The sequence below is a fragment of the Alosa alosa genome, chromosome 18, assembly GCF_017589495.1.
Source record: "Alosa alosa isolate M-15738 ecotype Scorff River chromosome 18, AALO_Geno_1.1, whole genome shotgun sequence".
In the NCBI taxonomy this organism is placed as follows: domain Eukaryota; kingdom Metazoa; phylum Chordata; class Actinopteri; order Clupeiformes; family Clupeidae; genus Alosa; species Alosa alosa.
Window position 1 is genome coordinate 15,361,194 of NC_063206.1, and position 20,921 is coordinate 15,382,114.

Below are 20,921 nucleotides of genomic sequence, written 5' to 3' on the forward strand. Positions count from 1 at the left end.
AGTTGGATAATTCACATAGACCTTGCTTTTTTTATGGTCTTTGTGTCATCAGTGCAGGCCAGTCCTTATGACATTCAACTTAACTTACATTATAATGGCTAGAAGTGCTTGTGGCTATTTTGCTAAAGTGGTGAAAATTTTAAGGCTTCAGCTATATCATGTTGAAAAAGTATGGCCATGTTTCTCTTTTAAGAAACCTCAGGCCCATCAAGATCGCAAAACAAATAAAAGTCAATCAAGACTGTAGAGAAACCTCTTCAACAGTTACAAGTGGCAAGGTGGCAAACCAAACTACAGTTTTACTTTTAGACGGGATCCACCTCAGAACAAATAAATGCAAATCTGTATTTTGTGACAAGCTAATCCTAGCGAAAGTCAATGGAAGTGGATCTGAATCAATCACTCATTATCTTTATCAACAACTTCTTCATCTGATTTAATCCCTCAGTGACTCTCAACAACGTCACAAGCAAAATTCTTCCACACAACAACCAATATTCTCCTGGGTACTCATAGAGAACACTGAAAAAGCAAAGCCATAATGAAATGAAGGACACACACAAGTCAAGTCAAGTCATGACAATATTTGTGCAGGGGGTTGTACTCAGATGCAACACAGTCTTGATACGGGAGAACGGGAGTGGGACTGTATAGTGGTTACAGTCTAAACCAGTACATACCTGTACGTATACGCATTGGAAAATAGGTGTCATAGTCAATGTATTACTGATTAAGCCATTGCTTGTTCTTGACACACAACTTAACACACTACAACTTCACTTGGAAGAAAGAAAGAAAGAAAGAATGAAAGAAAGAAAGAAAGAAAGAAAGAAAGAAAGAAAAAGGAAGTATCACAGATGTGTTATTGGACCCATTTTCAAGAGTGGTTTAACATCACAGCTAGAAAGATTTACCAAACTCCTACGACTGCACATACAGAATTTTGGTCGGAGTAACATCAACTTATTTTCTTTCACACCCTCTCATTAAGACTTCCCTCTACTTTCTGTACAGTGTGTGTGTTTGTGTGTGTGTATGTGTGTGTGTGTGTTTGTGTGTGTGTGTGTGTGTGTGTGTGTGTGTGTGTGTGTGTGTGTGCGTGCGGTGAGAGAGAGACATGTTTTTTGCTGTTCCATATTGATAAGCCTACATCAACGGCCAGCAGACTACACCATGTGGAGAATGAAACAAGCACCACTGTACTGAACCCAGTATGTTTCTATATGCACGACTCAAAGAAATCCCATTCATGGCCACATCACACACAATATACATATATTTGTGGGGAAACTACAGAATGCTCTATGTAACAATTTAACAAATAATGTGCATCTTTATTTTTAAATGCCATTTAGATTGCTTAGGCTATATTGTATTTAAAACCATTTGTTATAAGGTTGCTGTTTGGGTAGATAGAAAACTTGATTACTAAATAATTAAAATAACTAAAATATTCACTAAAATTCACTAAAATATTCACACTAGTATTCAATGTGCCAAAACAAATTATAGGGAGTATTGTCCTACAACTATCAATATGTCATATTCAGTTGTTAGGAATACCTGCTGATCAACAAATGCAGTTGTCCCCCAATGGTGCATGTATGACCTTTAACATTCCAGCCCTGTCAGCGCAACACCTTTCAAACATGCTGAACTGAAAGGAGTTAACGCTGCACCTGTTCGCAGTCTACTTTGGACACACGAGCTCTCCGCAAGCCTCTAGGCATTACTGAACCCAACCTGTCCCTTTGCATTTGGATAGAGCAAGTGCCCATGGAGAGGTCTTGAGACAGGTGAAGATCATCCTTGGGAAAACGCCTATCATTACAACGGGAATATGCGGAAGCTCCTCACGTAGCTGCTGCCAACAAGGCAATAAAAAGGCCGATTAGAAAAGTGGTTAGGTTAGGTTAAATGCAAAAGTCCTATTTAATTACAATAATTTCAACCATTCACCTGTATTTTGGTTACAGTTAAAACGCTTCAACGGGAGGAGAGTGAGAAGAAACAAATCGTGTGCAGTATTAGAGACACTGTCAGCGTTTAGGAATAGTTTTATCGTCTTCATGCGCTTCGCATGGTTTATGCTATCTGCTGACCTCAGTAGCCATACGTTCTCTGCCGTGGGACGTCTCTTGCATATTGATATATGTCGTTGCGCTATAATTTGATATCAGAAGCACTCCGCTGACATGAGCCACGTTTCTGCCTTTAAACTTTGCACAAAACCCATGTATCTCCATGGCTGATCGAAGACCCCCTCCCTCGGCTCTCTTTAGTAGAACGTCCACACCCTGTGTTGCACGTGCTTGGTAAATAATGCATTGTCTTTTCTCAAACATCGGTTTGTAAATGACGGATGTCAAGGATTGACCATACAACTGTCCACACATGACTCGCCAATATACAGTAGGACATCCTGCGCAACTAGTCTGGATAGGACTATGGCCACACGGGATTCGACGTGATAAAACAGCAGAAAAGTTAATCACAATGCCTATTATAGCAGTGAAAGTTGTGCAAATTATCGTTCCTTTACACTGGGGTTGATGATTAACTGCTTTCATAATGTAATTTTAAAGTACCTACTTGAACCGAGAAAACAGTCAGTCAACCTTCTGAAACAGCTTGTTGAAGGCGGACCATCTTCCATGTCTGACCGCAGGCGCAGGAGGGGAAGAGCGGCAGAGAAAAGCGTGCCTCGTAGGGGACTCCTGCTGAAGGCGGTTCCGCTTTTACGGAAATAACCCGAGCAGGACGCGGAGGGATGAAGTCCTAATAGTCCGTGGAGGGGGAAGCCGTGAATGGTGCGCAGCAAGTACGGGAGAGGCAATGTCGCTCTGCCCCCACTCGGTCCGCCTCCTTTCTGTGGTGGTCCAGAGGGAGAGGAAGGCGACGGCGAGGAGAACGCGGGGTAAGCAGACGAGGGATCGCGGAGGACTGCGCTGCTGGCCGCGGTGTTGTTGCCTCCTCCTCCCTGATTGCTGCTGCTGTTCCTGGGTGTCGCTGCGTAAAGAGCTGCGCCGCCCGCCCAACCGCCCTCCGGAGACACACTGCTGCTGTGGACGTGAACGCTGTCTCCGGATCTGTGTGTTTTCCCAGCGGTCAGGGGGGATTGGGGGCGTGATGGGAGTAATTTCTCAGGGTTGGACATCCTCCGTTATAATAGCGGCGATGAGGCAGGACCGTTTGAGACTTCTATGAAAAATAATAACAAACTGCGATAGAGGTATCCATAGACTCAATACTGACGGAGGGGTCGCATCATTAACGCCTAATTTACCGAGTTGTTTTCGCTCGATAGCCATAAGGAAGCAATGGGAACATGCTGTTGCAATTGCGTGAATAAACCAAGCAATTATCGAAACCTTGCCATAGCTCATAAAATTGTTTCTTTTTTGACATAAGACGGCAAGCTGTGTTACAATTCAGCCCAGGATCTTATCACACAAATCCTCTTCTGACTGAACAGAATCATTCCAAATAACCCGTTTTCACTGATACACATAATGTATCGAATATCAAATGTTCAGCCATGTTCATTAAACTGGTTGCCTTAGTAGCCGGTCTTTCGTCAGCAAAAATAAACTGATAAACTATAAGAAATAAAGCTGTGATAGCCGCTGCAGCAGAGGCAGACAGCCTAAATGCCTTCGAGACGTCAGCACGCGTCTGTCTCTGTGTGTGTGTGTGTGTGTGTGTGAGAGAGAGAGAGAGACAGAGAGAGAGAGCGCGCGCGCGCATGATGCGTGCAAAGCAGCCTGGTGTGTAGAATAAGCCACTTCAAAGCCATGTCTGTTTCCAATGTAGAATAACTCCTGAACAAAAATGTGATTAATTGAGTCAACTGAAAAAAAAAACTATAGCCCTGTTAATAGGCTATAGGAATTTAAAACACGACCCCGTCCATAAACGTGCTCTAACAACGCATTGTGCATCGGCTAATTCTGCACAAAATTCGTGTATGCAAATGAAAAAGACCATTTTTATTACACAGGCTACGAGAGAACATGGTCACAGAATTCAAACAGGTACACACAAAAACAAGGATGTGACATTACAAAGTCCAGGGTAGCTTCTCCTGTCGTTCTGAAAAACATAATTCATAATGCGTTGTAAAGCCTAGCCTATTTTTTAAAAAAGTTAACTGATCGTTGAACTGTAGTGTTCAACTCAAGGAAAGACCCACGAAATAGCTTAACGTAGGCTATCATACATTTCCCTATCCAGAATGTAGCTTAAGATAAAGGATGAGATCGTACAGGCCTGTTACAGTAGGCTAGGTGTAAACTGTGTCGATTTAAATTAGCCTGTATATAAAATTCTGCGATGATTAAAACACATCCTAAACTATAGGCTATATCTGTAGCCTACTCATAGAACTAGACTAACTATTACAGCTTACTTTATTGCAAAAACAACGTACGTCGAAAAATAATTTACGACTTTTAATGAGTCACTGAAACTTCACGCTCTCTTGGGTCTCTAAAGACTAACCACACTACCTTGCAAGTGCAAACGATTAGACTAGTACACCAGCCTTCCTGAAATGTGAACTTCACAATGACTAGGATTCATGTAAATGTATTCTCAACTAGCATAAGCTTGCAGACTTGTCCTTTCTAATTATTCCCCAAGAAGTAGCCTATGGTTTCTGTTCTACGGCTCTTTTTTCTACCCAGAGGTTTATTCAAAGGATTTCCTGTATCATTTTGACGTTTCATTGACGTCTTTGGGGCCCCACACACACAGTTTCCAACGCGCTGGAAGTATGTCGGTGTTGATCTGACTTGAGCCTGCGAGGCATGAGTTAAGGGGTTGGGTGCAATTGCTGTCCTAACGCGCACGAATCGCTGAGTGTAAACAGCAAATCCCATCAAACTTTTTTTTTCAGCAAAGTAACCTAGGAGGATATAACCGCATAGTTACGTGTATATCATATGCAACTGTGATCATCTGAATTGGCTGTCCCGAGTAAAAATGAACTGATTTCACCTCACTACTCTCACCTCGAAACCACAAATTACGTTTACAGTTTGCCACTTCATACTGAAGTTCGCCCAGTTGACTTGTGTGGTCTTACATCGCGTGTATTTGTTTAAAATCGCATTAATAAACGATTTGCTTGAAATAAAACAGAGAAGGCTATGGTTATAATGCAAAACTAATGTGAAAGAATAACGTTGCAGAATCTTACAAGTTACTAGTCATAAATGAATCCTATTGCCAAGATACTATGGTTAGATTTAAATGGAACGTTCATAACCAGAAAGACTACCTGAAAGTTGACACCAACATGCAGTGTACATGCAGTGTATTACATTTCAGTTAAAAGTTAATGGTTACAATTGAGACCTATCTAGAGACCTATCTCTAATCTGTACACTATCATTTAGCCTACTGCGTCTCATTCAACAAAATGTTAACTGTGTAAGTTTATGAATTGTATGAAAGTAAGCATGTAGGTAGTGACTAATTATATGTATTATTTATATGTCTCATTATATTTCTCCAATAATAAACCATAATATACCTATTGATTTGTGTATGCATATTTGCAGGTCTCAATCTTTTGGTGCATGACACACATAGTGGTTATCAACTTTCTTGCGAACATCAAATACAATTCAAATACATGAATACAACATTCAATCCTTTTAAAATGTCAGAACTTTGGCACATGGGCATGGGTTTATCAGTTCAAGGATACAAATGTGATTATGTTTAAAAATACCCAACTGTAGCATCACAATTAGGCAGTTGACACCACTTGAGGCATTCTGTGCTCAAAGAAAGTTATTTCAGTCATCCTTTCTCTTTTCACATGTGTCCTGACATAATACTGCAGCTGTAGCACTAATAAAAAAATTTAAAACACACATCCCCAGGATTTATTCGGATGACCATTCAACAAACTCAGAAACAGTTGCAAAATTGATGGACGATGCCAAATCCTATAGATCACTGCAGAACATCAATTAGAGGATTCCTGTCCACTGTCATCAACGTCGTCATCTTTGGATCACAGCACTGCCACCCCTCCATTTTACGACCCTTGGATCACGTTTGCCAAAAAATGGACATCCGAGTGGAGCAATCCCACCCCCAGCACGGTGCGGATTACAGGGAAGCCACCATATGGGGCTGTGCTCCCAGTCGCACACTGCGCGGCCACATCAGAGGGATCCAGCAGTGACGTGGGTGGGAACCCACCACGGAACAAAGATGCTGAGCCAGTAAAGCAAACACAAAATGTCTGTCAGGCCTTTGTGGAAATGACATAAAACCGACCCACCCTCTTTCAACTAGTCACTGTTCCCTATGTCCCCCCCCCCCTCCCCCCGTATGTTGCTTATTATCATAAACTGCAAAGTTTAAATGCTGACAAAATAATAATAAAGTGATGCTTCAAAGGGAGGTTTGTGGTTATTGCGTCATCTTGGGTTTAGGACTTCCCTGCAGTACAGAGGGCCTTGCATCTACAGACATTGTCACTGTGGATGGCAATGAGATTATACTCAAACCGCACAGAGTTATAAATTGAGGCAAACAAAATTTCAAAATGTTAAAAGTGGTGGTTTCACAGTCATATTGTATTAGTGTTAAGTGATATTTTGCAAGTTTTGGGTCTGGAAGTATATGTGAAATTTGGAAACCATATAACATTAATACAGTCATAAAGGCCTGGTATTTCACTGATTACTATCAGATACGCAAAATAAGTGGCTTGGTGTTGACACAGTCTTCAACCAGAAATGCACTGCATTAACATGCACTTAATTCAGATCATTGAAATCAATGTAGGTCACTCCACTACATCAGTTGTCAGACAAACAGTTATGGACAGTGTGTTTGAATAATGCAGCTTTTCACTCAACAGTGATGGATCCATCTTTGCACCCTTGAGATATTTACTAGTTTATACTTTGATAGCATCAAACAGTACATTTCATTGATTGATTAGTATTTTATTTAGGGTTCCATTAATGAAAATGTACTTTATCTGATTAAAGTGGGATACTCTGTCCATGCGTCATCCAGTTGAAGCTGCAGAATCGGGTGCTTCACAGCGGTAGGATGGTAGACTATTTAAACGAAACAAAACAAAAAAACAGACTGGAGCACACTGATTCAACTTGCAGTCTTTCCTTAGTGAAAACAAAAAAACGACTAACGTTTCGACACCACTGTGTCCAAACGTTAGTAATTTTTGTTGTCTGAATAATTGTGCTCCAGTCTATTTTCTTTGTTTTATTTCATACCCATGCTAAAGTTGACTAAAAAGAGGAATACAAAAAATCTTTTGGAAATTGATGTTAATGCCCAAATTAAAACAATTAGGACAAATCCAACCTTTAAGGACATGAATAATGAGTAATCGTTCTTCCTTAAAATACAGGGGCATATACACACCCATATGTTAAATTCCCATAGTTATTTTTAAAGGCCAGTTATTTGATGAATCCAGGATACTATACATCCTGATAAAGTTCCCTTGGCCTTTGGAATTAAAATAGCCCCACATCATCACATACTGTACCCTTCACCATACCTAGAGATTGGCATGGGGTACTTTCCATAAGATCATCTCTCAATGCAAATCAAACCAGCTATTAAGCTAACTGAAATAAAATGATGGGAACTTTATCTGTATCCTGGATCCATGAAATAACTGGCCTTTAAAAATAAAAAATCTGCCTGCTTCTATGGGAATATTACACTTACCCCCCATTTTGTATTTTTGCTCAAAATTGCACACCGCCTACTATCAATGGCCCTGTTTGCACATACTTTGACTTATATTCAAGTGCTTGACCTCTTTTGTAAGCTGAGGCCTTCCTTTGGTACCAATAGATTGACTGTGTGATGAACTGTCAGAGAGTGGCAAAGGGTAGAATGAAGGGTAGAATTTTTTTAGGCGGTTATTTGGTCATTTATTTTGTCTTGGAAACACAACTGATGCCCACTACCAGATTTTGTGAATCTGTATCTCAAAGTAGATCAATATAGAATGAAATATGAGTAGGCCTACTTTAGACCATTATTTGCCAAGGTAGGCTCATGCGTTTTGTAAAATGCCCTATGGAAACTCCCCATAGGACTTTTGGTTACCCAAAAGGCAACAATAAAAGGCTTACTGTGTGGCAACCTCTTGGTGTAGAAGCATAATCCTGGTCTCAAATGAAAGATAACAATTTATTCAATATTCAATTTCTAGGGATTCTTGTGAATATTTCAAGACCTAATATGCTACATCTACTTATTGCTAAGGGATATACACTGCAGCTAGAAAGTAGGGAAGCAGCATAGGAGGGCATTTTTGATTAAATTTAATTGAGACAGAGCAAGATTAATCTGACAATGTAACTATGCAGATTGCATATGAAAAAGGTTGTCATGCTACATAGCAATATGGTGCATACAATTGATTTAGAATGTTGGGGGGTGGTGGGGGCACTGTACATGTGTAACGGAGTAAAAGGAGTTGCTAGTTAAATCATATTAAAAGTGATGCAACTACGCCATCTAGCGGCAGGTTGATTCAGTGTGACAGTGGGATTCGCGTTGCGTTTACCCGGACTGGAGATTATGAGATACTGGGTAAGTCCCTGTAATTTGTGAGGTCTGGGATAAACGATGTTTTCTTGTAATTCTAAGTACATATGTCTCGTATTTTGTCATGCAATGTACTTATAATGATTTCAGTTAACTGTTTTGAGTGTAGTTGATGATTTATGTGTCTTGTAAAGTCATGTTTTAGAGATTGGCAAGCATTATTTGTGAACTAGCGTGCTAATTGTCACTTGCTTTACATGTTATTTAGATTGTTGTCCGGGTCCGAAATTTATTTGCTGAACCCACAATTCCACACTGTTCTAGTGTTAATTTCGTCAGACGAGAGGAGAGGAAATATGTTCGTCAACAACCTTTTTTTTCATGACTAAGACGAGACGATGACGAGACGGCAGTATTGTCCTGAAACACTGACTAAGACTATCTTAAGATGCATTATTGTTGACGAAAAAAGACGAGACTAAAATGTTTTGCATGAAATAAAAACTAAGATAAAAATCTCTTCATTTTCGTCTACAAAATGAGAAGACAGAACATCTAGCTGTTATGTTTTCAAAATATTCGAATGAGTTCATACGCAACAGCTTTCCTGTAGGCTAGTTCACGTGCTGTTGCTGCAACCCTGTGGCTGCAACACGAAACTACATGGAACAAGAACACTGGAGATTTCTGCAAGAGTTAGCAAGCTAACTATAAGCTTTATGCCACAATGCTACATACCCAGAAGTTGAAGGTTCTCTCATACAAATTAACATCCCCCAGAATGTCCATATAAAAAAAGTTTATCATGTAATGTCAATTATTTAACTAGTTAGACTGATGATGCAAAGTTTGCTAGCAAGTAAGCTAATATAGAAAGTTCGCTAGCAGGTTAGCTATGGCTAAGATGGAGAGTCTGATTGGGGAATGTGTTGTGTTTGGGCGCATATCGCCATCTAGCAAGGCGGAGTAAAACATTAATACTTTGGCCTACAGTGTTTCTCAAACTTTTTCAGTTTCAGGACCACTAAACTAACCCTAGCTAAAAAAAAAAAAAAAAAGATTAGACCTACTTCAACAGTAGCCTATAATTAGTCTACACAATAGGCCTACTCACTGAACCACTTTGCTTATTGTGTGGATTCATACTGTATGATTTAAACTGGCAAATCTTACATAGACAGTGTTGCAGAACTGTTTTTACATACAAGTTGGTTCAATATTGCAAACAACTCATCTATATTATATTTTACCACGCCTGCTCAAGGACTACTTGGGATAGCTTATGGACCACCAGTGATCCACGGACAACACTTTGAGAAACACTGGTCTCTTAATATGACAGTGGTCCAGTCAAATCTTTTACTGTCTATGGTCAAATCCCAGCCGAGCTATAACTGTATAAATCAGAATGAGTAATTATAACAGACGAGTAGCCCTGTGGACACACAATATTGTTGGAAAATTGAGATGTGTGAAACACTATTTGACTCAAATGGTAATCAGAAATAATTAGTTATAAAAAAAAGACTAAAATGTGTTGACTAAAACTGACTAAGACTAAGATACCTTTAGTTTTCTTTTGACTAAAACTAGACTAAAATGATGAGACTTTTAGTCCACTAAAACTTGACTAACAAAAAATGATATTTGAATGACTAAATATGACAAAGACTAAAAAGGACATTTCGTCACAAGACTAAGACTAAATTAAAAATAGGTGACAAAATTAACACTACACTGTAACTATTCTTATGTTGTGTAAATGGTTTCATCATCATGTTATTCTCAATGTGCAAGCTGCCTTATACATTAGCTTTATATAGACAAGCAGCTTGTGCTAGCTTAGCTATAGTGCAGTCCAGTGTGGTAGTTTGGAGATTAGCCACATGTGCTCTAGTGCTGCGTTTGCAATGATAAACATGTTCAAGTAGTTTCACTATTGTAATGCTGAAATGTACTGAATGTTGTGTAGGCCTAATTCAGCCTAAGGCTTATATATTCTAAAACTTTACGATCACACACAGTTTAAAATTTGAGCTGAGACCAGGATGGATATTCCACAGCTGGTTCCTGGAAATCAGCAAGTTTAATTTTATTTATTTTTTTGTTTTTTTTATGTTGACCCGAAATCCTGGAAACCCAGGAACATCACGTTGGTGGGCAGTGAATGTAGGCTTGCTCAAAATACATGCTTTGTCTAGTAGGCTAGAGGTGCTTCAAATTGGCGCTTTTAAAAATCGCCTGTCTCAGAATATGTAGAAGAGGTCCAGGGCAATTCCGCGCAAAACTGTCACATCCATATTTAGTTGGCGTCACGGACGTGACAGTTTTGGCGTGGTATTGGCCCCCGTGATCGCTATATAAAGCTCTGTTCTCGCTGTCTAGCTTTCTCCTCTTTGAGCAATCGATGATTTGAAAATAACTTACTTATCGTTAACTTAGATATCCATCTGATTGTTTCTCGTCCCGTTTCCTCTCCTCGCTCGTTTCAGGCTATCAGTGAGTCTCTTCCCCATAGGGCTAGGCTACTTTACTCACTGACTCGACTTTATCAGAATTCACAGAATCTCACAGAAATCTTCACTCACAGAAATCTTCACTCACAGAAATCTTACGTGAAAATCTAAATTAGGCTATTATGGTCCGGGTCCGGATAGGATCACGTCAGGGTCCGGACTCGGACCACGGTCCGCCATTTGGTGACCCCTGGTATAGTGTTTACCCAGACTGGAGATTACGAGATACTGGATTGTTGCCCCGAGATCTATTTGCTGAACCCACAATTCCACACTCATACTTTGTTCCAGCAATAAAGAAACCTGATCCAAGTGGTTGTCCGTGGTGATGTGTAGAAGTAACAGTAGAATGGAGTGACCCGTCACACATGTCCCGAGTTCAGGACACTTTCAGTGTAAAAGGTTCATAGGGGTGTGTATACCGTATTTTCCGGACTATAAATTGCACCGGACTATAAGTCACATTTATTTAGAATTTTTTTTAACAAAATCCATAATCAAGAACAGACAGAGACTATGTAACTGGACACATAGAGGCCAAAAAGATTGAGAATTCTACCGGGAATGTTAATGAAAATGAAGGAGTGAATGGCGACAAGCTGAGTCGAGCCGGGCGATAACGAAAACGGCCAACGAGGAGTGCCCAATGGTAATTGTAAAGCAATTTACAAAAGATTCACTTAACGAAAATGCTGATTTGGTACATGAAAATGTAGCTAAAATGTAGCACAAGCCGGCAGTAGTGTTAATTTCGTCAGAGGAGACGAGAGGAAATATGTTCGTCAACGACCTTTTTTTTCATGACTAAGACGAGACGATGACGAGACGGCAGTAATGTCCTGAAACACTGACTAAGACTATCTTAAGATGAATTATTGTTGACGAAAAAAAGACAGAGACTAAAATGTTTTGCATGAAATAAGAACTAAGATAAAATCTCTCTTCATTTTTCGTCTACAAAATGAGAAGACAAATATCTAGCTGTTACGTTTTCAAAATATTCGAATGAGTTCATAACGCTAACAGCTTTCCTGTAGGCTAGTCTACGTGCTGTTGCTGCAACCCTGTGGCTGCAACACCTAAAACTACATGGAACAAGAACACTGGAGATTTCTGCCAGAGTTACCAACTAACTACCTAAGCTTTATGCCACAATGCTACATACCCAGAAGTTGAAGCTTCTCTCATACAAATTAACATCCACCAGAATGTCCATAATGAAAATGTTCATCATGTAATGTCAACTATTTAACTAGTTAGACTGATGATGCAAAGTTTGCTAGCAAGTAAGCTAATATGGAAAGTTAAGCTAGCAAGTTAGCTATGGCTAAGATGGAGAGTCTGTTTGGGGAATGTGTTGTGTTTACATATCGCCATCTAGCTTCTAGGGAGTAAAACATTAATACTTTGGTCACGACAGTGTTTCTCAAACTTTTTCAGTTTCAGGACCACTTAACTAACCCTAGCTAAAAAAAAAAAAAAAAGATTAGACCTAGGCCTACTTCAACAGTAGCCTATAATTAGTCTACACTATAGGCCTACTCACTGAACCACCTTGCTTATTGTCTTTGCACTTTGCTTATTGTGTGGATTCATACTGTATGATTTAAACTGGCATATCTTACATAGACAGTGTTGCAGAACTGTTTTTTACATACAAGTTGGTTCAATATTGCAAACAACTCATCTATATTATATTTTACCACGCCTGCTCACGGACCACTTGAGATAGCTTATGGACCACCAGTGATTCCCGGACCACACTTTGAGAAACACTGGTCTACTTAATATGACAGTGGTCCAGTCAAATCTTTTACTGTCTATGGTCAAATCCCAGCCGAGCTATAACTGTAGCTCGACTTACCTGTGCATGTAAACATACTGACTGACAAAAAATCAGAATGAGTAATTATAACAGACGAGTAGCCCTGTGGACACACAATATTGTTGGAAAATTGAGATGTGTGAAACACTATTTGACTGAAATGGTAATCAGAAATAATTTGTTATAAAAAAGACTAAAATGTGTTGACTAAAACTGACTAAGACTAAGATACCTTTAGTTTTCTTATGACTAAAACTAGACTAAAATGACTTAGACTTTTAGTCGACTAAAACTTGACTAACAAAAATGATATTTGAATGACTAAATATGACAAAGACTAAAAAGGACATTTCGTCACAAGACTAAGACTAAATTAAAAATAGGTGACAAAATTAACACTAGCCGGCAGCAGAGCAAATGCTCGGGAGGCTACCTCCGAGAGAGCGAGAGAGAACTTTCAACGACGCTATACTAAGGAAGCTACCCCTATTTTAGAGACTGTTCACATGCCTTTCTTAACCAGTATGTCCATTTAATCTGGAAAGGCAAGTTATTTTAGCCTGGCGGGCCATCCTATATCATTGAATTTCTAGTCTGGAATCGAACCATTCACCTCGCTTAATCCAAGGGGCGGGCAGAGAATTGTCTTTCAAACTGCCTAGGCATGCAATAGGCCAGCGCCACGACCATATCCGTATCCGGGTCGGCAAACGGCAAATACATCCTTCTTCGAAAGGAATGACTTAAGTGCATTGTGTTGCTCAACTTTCAAAGAAAAGCACAAGTCCAACTCCTCCAAAGTTGACGCCAACGCCGATTCAAACAACCGCTCTTCGTTCGCCATAGCCACATAGACAGTAAAAGCATAGCCACCTTCTTTGTTGTTCACCGTTGCAGGACTGTCGTTATCCTGTTACTGTAAGCCCGCCTTAAGACTCTCTAACAAAATAGAGCGCTGTGATTGGATGACGTCCACGGCTTCAGCCAATAGAAAATCCCTATGGTTTGGTACTAGACGTACAGGCTGAGCAAATTAATTTGCCGCTGCTAGGGTGCGTCTAGATTTCTAGGCTAAAGTTATTTAACAAGCACACAGAATAGGGTGATCAGAAGTCCCTGTTTAACCGGGACAGTCCCAATTTTGAGTTGTGTGTCCCGAGTACCAACAAAAGCCTGTCGGGAAGCTAAAATCTTGAATCAATAAAGTATCTATCTATCTATCTATCTATCTATCTGAATGTCCCGGTTTACAGTGTGGTCTTATTATAGCCCGATCATTAAAGGGAAACTTGGCAGGATTAGCTGTATTTCCCCCTCTGCTGGAGAAGTCTTGCATTATGCTATTTCAAACTGTGGAAAAAGGTAACGATAAAGCACATGGATTTGTTTACAAGCTAGAAAAACCGGTTAGCATAAGTTCAGCAGAACAGTGTGGATGTTACAAGGTAAGAAGCACAATTTAAAACGAGTTTCCTGTTTTTCACTTCTCTTACCTGGACGGTATAGTCCCAAGGTTGGTTTTCCACCTGGGGATGCTAGGGGGAGTGGGAAAAGTCTCCATTTTCACTGGAACAGGTAATTTAACCATCCAAATGATTTCTAAACGGGTTTATTAAGTTGAAATAGTTGTCAAGTTCCCCTTTAACTAAACCCATGTAGAAAGACTATAGCCTAAAGCGTCCGGCTTGATTTTGATAATGTGTGTGTGTGTGCGCTGTAGACGTTAATGTTTACTCCTTGGTTCATGTCAGTCAGTATGAATCAACATTTAAAATAGGGATGCACGATATATCGGTGGCTGATATATTAAAAAATTAAATATTATTATTGTTCCGATAACAGAATTTCATCCGATTTCATCCTAATTTCCCAACTACGTCAGGCCTGTCTGGTTACATGCTACATGAGCTTGGTTGGCTACTTCTTCCTCAAGTCAGCTGTGTGGATGTATTTCACCATTCTAACAAAATGCGTTGAATCTATGTAGCCCAAAATGTGGTGGCACAAAAGCTTGTGAATGATCTTCCTTTTAACCTAAGCAGAGCAGAGCTCAGCCTATACCAGAGCAAATTGCTTTCTTGCTGGTGTGTCTATACTTTACCGCGCTAGTTGGGGAAACAAATAAACAAACTCTTTGGTGGGACAAGTCAGTAGATAAGTAGTTCTCTAAGTAGTATTTTAGTATTATATTTGCACAGGGTTTGCACGGTGTGCCATTAGATCGGGATGTCACCATATTGGAGATACTTGCATCATAAGAAAGTATTAGGCACTGAAGTAGATCCCTAACGTCGTCAGGGAAAATGGTTAATTGCTGTTTTAGGTTGTACCAATAGGTCAGACCGAGAAAAACAGCTGGAGTAGGTATCGACTTCTAAAAGTTATTAAAAAACCAGGGAGAAAGGAGAAGGGGGGCGCTTGTGGTTGAACTTGGTACTGCGTCTCCCTCACCCAACTCATATGATCTGCACTGCCAATAAACCGTAATTTCTCAAAATATCGCCCTATATGCCTTTGCATCTTGGACGCGTTTTGATGAGCTTTTCTATTGTTTAGATATGGCTATAATCACTTAAGGTACCCAAAGTGCATGATACTCTATTGTACTTCATTAAGTTCTTTACGCCGAGTGCCTCCAACATGGCCAACATGCAGCTGGGTTACCGGCCAGTTACATCCGAGCAAACCCCTAATATGAAAACTATTCACACGCTGTCACTGGCCACTCACTCGCAACTCACTGACGTAACGTTCACTTAAAGGAGGCACACGTAGGCTTAGGCTATATCTATTTTGTTGACTGCTGTACCATTGAGGACTAATTATGAGTTATGTCCGTCATTGGTGGTAGGTAAAATTACTGCAACTAAATGATGCTTATTAAATGTTGAGCCCAATTAATTTTTTACTTTTTTTTTCAAGAGTAAAATTGGTTATCGTATCGGTATCGGCCACAACAAACAGATAGATATCGGTTATCAGCCCTAAAATGCCATATTGGTGCATCTCTAATTTAAAGACATGTTAAACTAGATGTACCGCATAGCGGTACAAAATATGACCGCCGCTCAGTCCTGTACATCCATTCCGCGAAAATAAATCATATTAATGAATTTGTCTCCATCTTCTACTCCATCCCCCACTCTTGAAACTTTTGTGTATGCTTGTTTGGAATGTGTGTTTATGGGCCGCACACAAAGTAGCCTACTGGCTGCAAAGGTGAATAGATTTGTAGCACTTTACAAAAAAAATTTGTAGCATTGTTATAAAACCTTTAAAATATCTAAACAATCACAAGTAGGGCAGTTCATCACAGTCCATCCATTGCAACTGAACTGATGAAAGGTACACCTGTAGGCTACATTGTATTTGGGAAAAGCAGAAGGTAGCAGCATAATGTATTTAGTTATTTATTACTAAACAAAACAATCCCTGTCAGTTCCATGCCGTTTTCAACAGCTATCAAGAAGAGAGATCATGTCATGGATTTCTGTAAATGTTTCTTCTTCTACATATGCATAAGTTTAGTCTAGTTTAATCTAGTTCATATGATATTCAGCTTTATTGTCAATGCACAAATTAAATACCAGTAGTCTAAAACAAAATGCCGTTTTACCCAGTGGTGCAAATAACTGACATGTCCAAAAGGGCCTTCATGAAATGCGTTGCTAGACTGTTCATACACATTTTAACGGGCCAAGTTGAAGAGCTACTGTCCGTTATTGTTTGTGCAAATAATGTGCTGATTCATGTTCCCTTGCATTTTGCAACTATAAGGGTCCATGGTTAGTCTGGCTTTCGCCAGACCAAGCTCAATCTTTTAAGAAATCGAAAAGGAATCGCCAGCAGATCAGGCTGAGTTCACCCAGCCTAGTCCATGGTAGGCGCCCGATAGAAATATTGTTTAATTTTGCGATTGAGATATCCACGCGCCCCCCCTCTTGAAGTGTTGCCCCGGTTTCAGAGCTAATCTAAGTGCAAAAATGCATAGAGGGAGTTATGACAAAACCGTGACTGTTAACAAACTATAAGCTATATAAGGTAGGCCCTGTTACACAACATAAATTGTCACTAGGCTATGCTGGCGACCCAAATAAAATCTCCTTTGGGAACCAATGGCTTACAGTATCAAGCGGAATTAAGCTGCCACCTCTTGGCGAAAAGTTATTCGTTTTGCATATCAGTAGTAGGCCTAATACATTTCACGCAGCTGTGTGAATCACGGAAAGCGACACTTCTAAATGGAACCCAACCCACTGTACGTTGGTACTAAATGATCCATCGCAAAAAATGATTTTTGTTAACCTGACTCCGCCAGAACTTTTCATTGAAGAACTTTTGGGAAGGGGCGGAAATACTGGTTAGCTTATTGGATAAACCATCTGTCTATCACCACCTTTGGTGGTTATCGACGGGCCAAATCAACCAATTAGATGAACAAAGTGTTCTTCTAATGCTTTCGTTTAACATACAATTAAGTTAGGTAACGTAACTAACCATTTGTATGTGACATGAACCTAATCAACGACAATTCCCATCAAGTTTTCACGGTAGGCCCTACACTTCTGAAGAAAGTATATTCCTCCATTATGAACTGGAATCGGCCGTGGAGGATGTCTGTGTCGTTCATTCCTCTCAGCTGCATGGCTGAGACTCATAGCTTCACAGCTTACCCAGGAATACTTTCTAATTTGAATAAAACTTGCGCGATATAATAGCTATGCCCATCTCATCTGTGGATGCCGTCAAGTTGTTAGTTGCGTCACACCTCAACCCGCCTCAAAGCCAATGCTGATTGGACGTTCGTTTGGTAAAACTGCTCCAAATTCTCTTTAACGAAAAGTTGCCAGACTGATCTGCGAGTGAAACCTTGAAAGCTTGCGAGATCAGGATGGTCTCACGAGGCTAGATTTTTGTAGCACGTGCAACAAATATGTGTAGGTACAGCCCTGCCCTGGATACATCTCTTAACGTGCGCTTTAAAACATTTGGTTTAAATTGAGATCACGGGTGCGTTAATAAATCTACATTGCGGCGAGTTGACACAAATTATTCATTTTGACGAATTTATGTAGTTTCAGTCCTAGTTACTTTACTTTGAGCCATGCTCTTCCTTACTTGAATCACCTTTGAAAATAGAGGATTGAAGTAGCCTATATGGGTGTTTGGGAATGAGCGTTGACTCAGATGCTTTTTTGAGACTTTGAGCTAAATGTCCCAGCCCGGTGTTTAGGATGCATCATAGATGGGTTATCTTTCAGGTAGCCTATATTTTCCATTAGAAAAACCATCACGGCTTAGCGTGTTGTGGCTAACTCACTTAGCTCCTGTTAGTAGCCTCATAAGCAAATGAGATGACAGTCGAAAGATGCAATTAGTGCTGTTATCAATTTTCTTGGTAGCCTGTAACCGCATTTATGGTTTTCTACAAATACATCAATAATCAAATTGGCCTCCATCACTCAACCAATGCTAACGGTAACATTATTTTACCTACTCTAGGCTATTGATATAACTTAAGATTAACGTAGCCTACCTGCAGTAAAAACCAAGCATGTCCGATAAACATTCTCAGATTTATTTCGGCTTCAAGAAGAAATGGGAATTACATGTCATGCAGAAATCATCCTACCCTTATTAAGACGTTCTCTGCGGTAAACTACAGTCTTGTTCTTGTAGGAAGCGTAGTGTCTTTCCAACCCACTTTAGATTAACTTCCAACAAAATTACGTCTCACTGCAACGATGCGCCATCTGGTGGACAAACGACTACGTGACGCCAATACTGGAAATGCAGCCAAGTTATTATGATGAATATTTGGTTTTCAATTAATCCTACTGAATTTGTAATTATGTATCGGCCGTTGTAATTGCCGATACTGATGGTATGTGCGTGCCTGTGTGTGTGTGTGTGTGTGTGTGCGTGTGTATATGTGTGCACCACCATCTACAGGCCAATGAGTGTACAGTCACTAAATGTACACATAACTTAATTTTTTTAGACCCCCCCATGGATGAAATTCTACGAAACTTGGCATACCCCCAGAGAATGTCAGGTTAATCATACACATAAAATTTGGTGCAGTTCTGAACATCTTGTCTTGAACAAAATGTCTTCATCCTCGGTGCCACAGTTCAGGGAGTTATTTATGAAAAACTGCATTTTTTGGGTTTCGGGGGGCCCAGCGGGGGGGTGGGCGGCTCCCGGGGACCAAACAAAATTTTTCCGTAAAAGTCTAGTGGGGCTACATACCCACCAAATTTCATGTGCCCCGGTGGTTCGGAGTCCCGGGTATCGTTGACCAAAAATTCAGGAAGTAGATGACGGGGGAAAAATATCCGGAAAATATGGTACTTATGCCCCCTGTATTTTAAGGAAGAACATTTATGTATTTACGATACATTATTCACTCACAAAGAAAATTGGTGTCCTTAAAGGTTGAATTTTTCCTCATTTGTTTAATTAAGGCATTAAGATCAATTTCCAAAAGATTCTTATTCCTCTTTTTAGTCAAATGTAGCATGGGTGTGTAAACTTTGTAACTTAAGCATGCAAATGACATTACAATGCTTAAGCAGTACTTATGATAACAATAATAATGGACAATTTAGGTTGGACTGTCAGGCTACTCTTAGATCCTATATCAACATGCTATAAGCACTTGCTAAAGAAGCCTTCTTGTTTACGTTTTAAGGCCTCACTCACACCGGCTTTGCATAGAGTTCACATCAACGGTGCATAATGCACATTAAGTCTGCTTTGCTGATGTTTTTTGCTGCTTTGGTTCTTTGGTTGGGCATTCAGGTTTCTGGTGCATGTTATACCATGAAAGAGGCCCTAGATACAACATTCAGGTGTTTGTTCCTGACTTAAATAAAACTCCCATCCTCTGTTTTGAAACCATCTTGTACTCAAATAGAGATGAGAAACCTAAAAGAAGGAGATACATAATCCTGTTGACTAAAGACTCACACAAATAAATAATCCTCAATCCTTTGGAGCATTAGGTGAGATAAGAAGCCAATATTTAATATTCTAATGTGTGATTATGAAAGACACCACAACAAAATGCACCTGCTTTGTTTGTTTCACAGGTCACTAGGCGGAGCACCTCACCGAAGTAAACGGTCACGTAAGCAAACTAGCAGGAGTAGGCTTGTTATAGTGCACAGAATTGGGAAATGTGTAGTTTTTCCTAAATAAAATGTAGCATTTACACACTCAATAGCATTTGCACAATACAGAGCAAATCCTTAATGAACACAATTTGCCATAAAAAGAATGAATCATATGACCATGTGAGCATATCTTTGTTAGCTGATAGTACTGTTTTCTAGTTGACACTTATCTTGTGACTATCTGTAGCTGGTGTGATCTCTTGCTCTCTCTCTGCCCTACTCCCTCTCGGGCTTTAATGATCCATTCTGCCCCCCACTGCCCAAAGGCCTGTTGTCTGAACATGGGACTAAACAGCAACCCAGGTCTCGACTCAACGTCTCTGGGGGTGTTGGGTCCAGCTCCTCAGGGGTTCTGCAAAAACGTCACCGAGCTACAAGCAAGTGCTGTTGTTCAGTTTCAAATAGCAAACAGACCAGGCAGAATTACAAAAATATGTGCTCTGGATGAAAAAAAGGTCATCCTCCCATCAGTGTGTTGTAACACTGCCGAGCAGTTCCATCGAAACAAGCTACTGCCACTGCCGCTACAACAATCACCATCAGGATTTTCCACCAGGCTTCCACTGAGGCAATAAGAATCTGCCTGGACTCAGATACATACCCAAACATTCCATCTATATATAAATAAGGATATTTCTGCCCTGGAGCTCACCATACAGCACTGTGTGGAGGAAACCCCTTTGCTTGTTCAGAGTCAAACTATTTACTTAATTGAGGGGATTTTACGAGCATTCAGGGAAATTACCAGTCAAGAGTGAAATCAGATCTCTGTCATTCTGAGCAACCACAACTGGAAATCTCACAAAATTCAGCAGAATTCCGTGGTAGGCTATTACTTTTTTT

The 20,921-nt window shown here is 40.1% G+C and overlaps 1 protein-coding gene across 5 annotated transcripts in view; it reads right to left on the reverse strand.

The window, feature by feature from the left end:
* pde10a (phosphodiesterase 10A) overlaps window positions 1-20,921 on the reverse strand; it is a 102,663-nt gene that overhangs the window by 62,150 nt on the left and 19,592 nt on the right. For 2 of the 5 annotated variants that reach the window (XM_048269571.1, XM_048269569.1), the window contains exon 1: window positions 2,593-3,508. The exons of 1 other annotated variant lie outside the window; for it this stretch is intronic. In XM_048269571.1, coding sequence (XP_048125528.1) covers window positions 2,593-3,157 — 565 coding nt within the window. In that variant the 5' untranslated portion in view covers window positions 3,158-3,508. Of the gene's footprint in view, window positions 1-2,592; window positions 3,510-20,921 lie in introns of those variants that run through there. 2 more of the 5 variants (XM_048269570.1, XM_048269573.1) reach the window with 2 other exon arrangements.